Source organism: Oncorhynchus keta, chromosome 3, assembly GCF_023373465.1.
Source record: "Oncorhynchus keta strain PuntledgeMale-10-30-2019 chromosome 3, Oket_V2, whole genome shotgun sequence".
In the NCBI taxonomy this organism is placed as follows: Eukaryota; Metazoa; Chordata; class Actinopteri; order Salmoniformes; family Salmonidae; genus Oncorhynchus; species Oncorhynchus keta.
This window is the reverse complement of record NC_068423.1, coordinates 31,210,057-31,217,705: the sequence shown is the minus strand read 5'-3', so window position 1 is coordinate 31,217,705 and position 7,649 is coordinate 31,210,057. Positions and strand designations below refer to the sequence as shown.

Here is a 7,649-nt window from a genome sequence, read left to right as displayed (position 1 = left end):
ATCCCCCATCCTACACCCCCTGAATCCCCCTCTCTCTCTCTCTACTCTACGGATTTCTAGAATCAGATACCTCTCTCTCTCTACTCTACAGATTTCTAGAATCAGATACCTCTCTCTCTCTACTCTACAGATTTCTAGAATCAGATACCTATATGAATGACAAGGCATCTTAATTCTGCTATGAGGCGATGGACTACGGTTGTTTTTATAGGAATATGCTGCAGTTGATTGACTGGTTCCCCGAGTGACGTCAAAGTCCATTGTTTCAGACCACAGGACGTTGAAAAAGTACTTTACAAAATGTTGGTTTAAATTGAATATTGTTCATGGTTTTGGGGATCGAATGTAAAATTGAGTTAAACATAATACTAGGTTTCCTTCTCCCTGACCCCTCGTTTCGTACACAAGATCCCCACGGTCTCTCAGTGAATCAATCATTCATTATGGATTCATTTAGGAAGCAGTCAGCCTTAACCTCCAACCACAAGAGAAATTCATCAGCTCCTGGCCTTGTGGTCTGAAAGGAGTGAGGGATAGAAGGGAGGGGTTTGGGGTAATGAGAGGCGGTTTGTATGGCAGGGTATGGGGGGGGGTGGGGGTACTCTGCCCATGGATGGAGGGTGGAGAGAGGGGCTGAGGGTACCCACCCCTCTCACATTAACTCCCTCAACACAGTAACTACCCTACCCCTCAACACAGTAACTACCCTACCCCTCAACACAGTAACTACCCTACCCCTCAACACAGTAACTACCCTACCCCGCAACACAGTAACTACCCTACCCCGCAACACAGTAACTACCCTACCCCGCAACACAGTAACTACCCTACCCCTCAACACAGTAACTACCCTACCCCTCAACACAGTAACTACCCTACCCCTCAACACAGTAACTACCCTACCCCTCAACACAGTAACTACCCTACCCCTCAACACAGTAACTACCCTACCCCTCAACACAGTAACTACCCTACCCCTCAACACAGTAACTACCCTACCCCTCAACACAGTAACTACCCTACCCCTCAACACAGTAACTACCCTACCCCTCAACACAGTAACTACCCTACCCCTCAACACAGTAACTACCTACCCCTCTCACAGTAACTACCTACCCCTCTCACAGTAACTACCTACCCCTCTCACAGTAACTACCTACCCCTCTCACAGTAACTACCTACCCCTCTCACAGTAACTACCTACCCCTCTCACAGTAACTACCTACCCCTCTCACAGTTGACTCCAGAGTAGCCCTCAACACAGTAACTACCTACCCCTCTCACAGTTGACTCCAGAGTAGCCCTCAACACAGGAACTACCTACCCCTCTCACAGTTGACTCCAGAGTAGCCCTCAACACAGGAACTACCTACCCCTCTCACAGTTGACTCCAGAGTAGCCCTCAACACAGGAACACTGGTATTTGTCAGGTCCTGTGTTGCTGCAGGTTCCTCCGTTCAGACAGGGCTGTTTGGTCCCACAGAAGTTCAGATCTGGGAGAGAGAGAGATTTAGAGATAGCAGGAACACTGGCTCTTCCAATCACACTGGTACTTATACGTGATTGAGACATTTGTGAGGGTAGTTATATAAGGAATATTATGTCTGAGGGAGAGTATTCTTCCTTCCTTCCTTCCTTCCTTCCTTCCTTCCTTCCTTCCTTCCTTCCTTCCTTCCTTCCTTCCTTCCTTCCAGTAATCACTAATTAGACATGTTAGAACACAAGGCCTCCACCACAAGGCCTCCACCACAAGGCCTCCACCACAAGGCCTCCACCACAAGGCCTCCACCACAAGGCCTCCACCACAAGGCCTTCACCACAAGGCCTTCACCACAAGGTATCCACCACAAGGCCTTCACCACAAGGCCTCCACCACAAGGCCTCCACCACAAGGCCTTCACCACAAGGCCTCCACCACAAGGCCTCCACCACAAGGCCTCCACCACAAGGCCTCCACCACAAGGCCTCCACCACAAGGTATCCACCACAAGGCCTCCACCACAAGGCCTCCACCACAAGGCCTCCACCACAAGGCCTCCACTACAAAGCCTCCACCACAAGGTATCCACTACGAGGCCTTCACCACAAGGCCTTCACTACAAGGTATCCACCACAAGGCCTTCACTACAAGGCATCCACCACAAGGTATCCACCACAAGGACTTCACCACAAGGCCTTCACCACAAGGCCTTCACCACAAGGCCTTCACCACAAGGCCTCCACCACAAGGCCTTCACCACAAGGCCTCCACCACAAGGCCTTCACTACAAGGTATCCACCACAAGGTATCCACCACAAGGCCTTCACTACAAGGCCTTCACCACAAGGCATCCACCACAAGGCCTTCACTACAAGGCCTCCACCACAAGGTATCCACCACAAGGCCTTCACCACAAGGCCTTCACCACAAGGCCTTCACCTGTCCAGTTGTTTCTAAGCAGTGGTTCATTCAAGGCAGGAAGGAAGGAAAGGAAAGGAAAGGACTATAAACATGTGGGCGGGGCGGAGCTAGACGGGGCGGGGCAGAGCTAGACGGGGCGGGGCGGACCTAGACGGGGCGGAGCTAGACCTACCTTTGTCACAGAGATGTCCTCCCCAGTTGGTATCGCATAGACACTGCCATGGTTCAACACAGGTTCCATGGACACAGCCAGGGTGAGGATTACACTGGTCACAGTACTGCCCCTGCCAGCCATACAGACACCTGGAGGGCCAACACACAGTAAGACACCTGGAGGGCCAACACACAGTAAGACACCTGGAAGGCCAACACACAGTAAGACACCTGTAGGGCCAACACACAGTAAGACACCTGGAGGGCCAACACACAGTAAGACACCTGGAAGGCCAACACACAGTAAGACACCTGGAGGGCCAACACACAGTAAGACACCTGGAAGGCCAACACACAGTAAGACACCTGGAGGGCCAACACACAGTAAGACACCTGACACACAGTAAGACACCTGGAGGGCCAACACACAGTAAGACACCTGGAGGGCCAACACACAGTAAGACACCTGGAGGGCCAACACACAGTAAGACACCTGGAGGGCCAACACACAGTAAGACACCTGGAGGACCTACACACAGTAAGACACCTGGAGGGCCAACACACAGTAAGACACCTGACACACAGTAAGACACCTGGAGGGCCAACACACAGTAAGACACCTGGAGGGCCAACACACAGTAAGACACCTGGAGGGCCAACACACAGTAAGACACCTGTAGGGCCAACACACAGTAAGACACCTGGAGGGCCAACACACAGTAAGACACCTGACACACACAGTAAGACACCTGACACACACACACGCCTGACACACACACACGCCTGACACACGCCTGACACATTATTGTAACTGACACACACACACACACACACACACACACACACACACACACACTTCGTCATCTGTATTTAACTAGGCAAGTCAGTTAAGAACTAATTCTTATTTCCAATGACTGCCTACCCTCAGCCAATCCCTACCCTCGGCCAAGCCCTACCCTCGGCCAAGCCCTACCCCCGGCCAATCCCTACCCCCGGCCAATCCCTACCCCCGGCCAATCCCTACCCCGGCCAAACCCTACCCCGGCCAAACCCCTACCCCGGCCAAACCCTACCCCGCCAAACCCTACCCCGGCCAAACCCTACCCTACCCCCCGGCCAATCCCTACCCCCGGCCAATCCCTACCCCCGGCCAATCCCTACCCCGGGCTAATTATGCGCCGCACTATGCAACTCCCAATAACAGCCGGATGTGATACAGCCTGGCGTCGAACCAGGATCTGTGGTGACGCCTCTAGCATTGCCTCAGACCGCTGCGCCACTCGGGCGCATCTATCCCAAACACACAAGAGATAACCGTTCTGCAAAACACACCGAGATAACCGTTTGTCCCCGTCTAATGTACACAGAGATCAACACCACTCAGAGTCACAGACCTGCGTAACACACACAAAACACACCGAGATAACCGTTTGTCCCCGTCTAATGTACACAGAGATCAACACCACTCAGAGTCACAGACCTGCGTACCACACACAAAACACACCGAGATAACCGTTTGTCCCCGTCTAATGTACACAGAGATCAACACCACTCAGAGTCACAGACCTGCGTACCACACACAAACACACCGAGATAACCGTTTGTCCCCGTCTAATGTACACAGAGATCAACACCACTCAGAGTCACAGACCTGCGTAACACACACAAAACACACAAAACACACACAAAACACACACATTACATGGGAAAGGCGAGACAAATAACCCCCAAAGCAAAGAGTCGAACATAATTATAGATCTGGCTCGTTCTGTGGACAGAGAGCTGCGACTATTCTCTTGCCCCGCGGCAGCGAAGGGATGGACTGGCTCATGAGAAACAGGAACTAAAGTCTTGGGAGAGTTCATTTAAACAAAAACATATATATATTTTTTTAAACTGGGCTCCGCAATTAAACCCTGGCTTGGCAGCCTTTCAGTCACTGATAACAAGGCTTCCGGCCCGGTGGTATGGTGCTGTCCCCTGGGCTCGTATTTTAAAAAGAGAACTGATCTCTACTCCTGGATGTATTGAAAACAGGTCATGTGGGGAAGCAGCCAAGAGGAAAACAGGATCAATAACTGCAGTTTGTGTACACCAGTAAAGTGGTAGAGGGCACCCCTAAACCGAGACTACCTAGAGAGGTCACAGCTTACAACACGAGTACACAGGGCCTCTCAAAGTGGGGTGGGGGGGGCATGGAGGTACTGTGGGGGGTGGGGGCATGGAGGTACTGTAGGGGGGGGGCAGATAGATCTGAAAATAAATTTAAACTATTTTAAAATATATAAAAACACAGCACCAGTCAAATGTTTGGACTCATTCATGGGTTTATCTTTATTTCAACCAGCTTCACCTGGAATGCTTTTCCAACAGTCTTGAAGGAGTTCCCACATATGCTGAGCACTTGTTGGCTGCTGTTCTTTCACTCCGCGGTTCAACTCATCCCAAACCATCTCAATTGGGTTGAGGTCGGGTGATTGTGGAGGCCAGGTCATCTGATGCAGCACTCCATCACTCTCCTTCTTGGTCAAATAGCCCTTACACAGCCTGGAGGTGTGTTGGGTCATTGTCATGTTGAAAAACAAATGAAAGTCCCTCTAAGCCCAAACCAGATGGGATGGCGAATCACTGCAGAATGCTGTGGTAGCCATGCTGGTTAAGTGTGCCTTGAATTCTAAATAAATCACAGACAGTGTCACCAGCAAAGCACTATCACACCACCTCCTCCTCCATGCTTCACGGTGGGAACCACACATGCAGAGATCATCCGTTCACCTACTCTGCGTCTCACAAAGACACGGCGGTTGGAACCAAAATAAATCACAAATTTAGACTCATCAGACCAAAGGACAGATTTCCACAGGTCTAATGTCCATTCCTCGTGTTTCTTGGCCCAAGCAAGTCTCTTCTTATTATTGATGTCCTTTAGTAGTGGTTTCATTGCAGCAATTTGACCATGAAGGCCTGATTCTCCTCTGAACAGTTGATGTTGAGATGTGTCTGTTACTTGAACTCTGTGAAGCAAAACCCTGGAATGAGTAGGTGTCCACATTTTTGACTGGTACTGTGGTGAAAGCCTTGTGGTGGAGGCCTTGTGTTTAAAAGCCTTGTGGTGGATACCTGGTTTAATGAACACTAACAGATGAAACATATTTTGGCCAAGGGATCTGTGGAATAAGTTTAGAGGGTGTAATACAATACAATATTAAATTATCTCTGCCCTAGAGCTCTGCACCCATCTCTACCTTGATATACACTTATACACTTCCTCACGAGGATTTAATAACAGTGGAAACTCCCTCCAGTCGATGGCTTCATCAGTCTCCTTTAAAACCCTGATGGGGAAGTGCATTTGCATAAATATAGCCACACCTAGCTAGACAACAACAACACAGACCAGGACCGTTGGGCCTGGAGCGGTTTACTGTTATAAGGGGAGGGGCCACACCAAGTCCGTGTCCTTATATAGAGCTCTGGACTAGAAGTAGTGCACTATGTAGGGAATAGGGTGCTCTTCGGGACGAACGACAAAACATTCAGTGGAAAGATAGTGACTTCAGAACGTGGGATAAACAACATGGCTGAATTTAAAAATTAAAAAAATAAAAGATCAGTTAAGGAATGCTTGACTTTGGCATGCGGCCAAACCAGAACAAAGCCAGACTTGTCATCCAAAAGGAATAAACACAATATACCTGAACCCTGAACTGGAGAGACACAGCTTCTTTAGGAGGGTACTGCTATTGGCTCCATGGGAGTCCTCTTTTCCCACACTAAAGTCAATTCTCTGTACCACAGATGAGAAGCGTGGTGGTGGTGGAGGTGGGGGGCTCATCGTACTCTGGGTGGTGGTGGTGGTGGAGGTGGAGGGGGCTCATCGTACTCTGGGTGGTGGTGGTGGAGGGGGCTCATCGTACTCTGGGTGGTGGTGGTGGAGGGGGGCTCATCGTACTCTGGGTGGTGGTGGTGGAGGGGGGCTCATCGTACTCTGGTGGGTGGTGGTGGAGGTGGAGGGGGCTCATCGTACTCTGGGTGGTGGTGGTGGTGGTGGAGGTGGAGGGGGCTCATCGTACTCTGGGTGGTGGTGGTGGTGGTGGTGGAGGGGGCTCATCGTACTCTGGGTGGTGGTGGTGGTGGTGGTGGAGGGGGCTCATCGTACTCTGGGTGGTGGTGGTGGTGGAGGGGGGCTCATCGTACTCTGGGTGGTGGTGGTGGTGGAGGGGGGCTCATCGTACTCTGGGTGGTGGTGGTGGTGGTGGTGGTGGTGGAGGGGGCTCATCGTACTCTGGGTGGTGGTGGAGGTGGAGGGGGGCTCATCGTACTCTGGGTGGTGGTGGAGGTGGAGGGGGCTCATCGTACTCTGGGTGGTGGTGGTGGTGGTGGTGGAGGGGGCTCATCGTACTCTGGGTGGTGGTGGTGGTGGTGGTGGAGGGGGCTCATCGTACTCTGGGTGGTGGTGGTGGTGGTGGTGGAGGGGGGGCTCATAGTACTCTGGGTGGTGGTGGTGGAGGTGGAGGGGGGCTCATCGTACTCTGGGTGGTGGTGGTGGAGGGGGGGGGCTCATCGTACTCTGGGTGGTGGTGGTGGAGGGGGCTCATCGTACTCTGGGTGGTGGTGGTGGAGGGGGCTCATCGTGCTCTGGGTGGTGGTGGTGGTGGTGGAGGGGGCTCATCATACTCTGGGTGGTGGTGGTGGAGGGGGGCTCATCGTACTCTGGGTGGTGGTGGTGGAGGGGGCTCATCATACTCTGGGTGGTGGTGGTGGTGGTGGTGGTGGTGGAGGGGGCTCATCGTACTCTGGGTGGTGGTGGTGGAGGGGGGCTCATCGTACTCTGGGTGGTGGTGGTGGAGGGGGCTCATCATACTCTGGGTGGTGGTGGTGGAGGGGGCTCATCGTACTCTGGGTGGTGGTGGTGGTGGTGGTGGTGGAGGGGGCTCATCATACTCTGGGTGGTGGTGGTGGAGGGGGCTCATCGTACTCTGGGTGGTGGTGGTGGTGGTGGTGGTGGAGGGGGCTCATCATACTCTGGGTGGTGGTGGTGGAGGGGGCTCATCGTACTCTGGGTGGTGGTGGTGGAGGGGGCTCATCGTACTCT

The 7,649-nt window shown here is 52.4% G+C and overlaps 1 protein-coding gene and 1 long non-coding RNA gene across 4 annotated transcripts in view; both read right to left on the bottom strand.

Moving 5' to 3' along the window:
* jag1b (jagged canonical Notch ligand 1b) overlaps positions 1-7,649 on the bottom strand; it is a 132,916-nt gene that overhangs the window by 78,844 nt on the left and 46,423 nt on the right. For all 3 annotated transcript variants that reach the window (XM_052496089.1, XM_052496081.1, XM_052496086.1), the window contains exons 6-7: positions 2,574-2,704; positions 1,374-1,493 (exon numbers count right to left, since the gene is read on the bottom strand). In XM_052496089.1, the coding sequence (XP_052352049.1) occupies positions 1,374-1,493; positions 2,574-2,704 (251 nt within the window). The remainder of the gene's footprint in view (positions 1-1,373; positions 1,494-2,573; positions 2,705-7,649) is intronic.
* Positions 2,783-3,497, bottom strand: LOC127915753 (uncharacterized). Its single transcript, XR_008091971.1, has 3 exons — positions 3,202-3,497; positions 3,075-3,128; positions 2,783-2,966 (listed from the first exon to the last, which is right to left on the bottom strand). It is a non-coding gene; the product is annotated as an uncharacterized LOC127915753 (long non-coding RNA).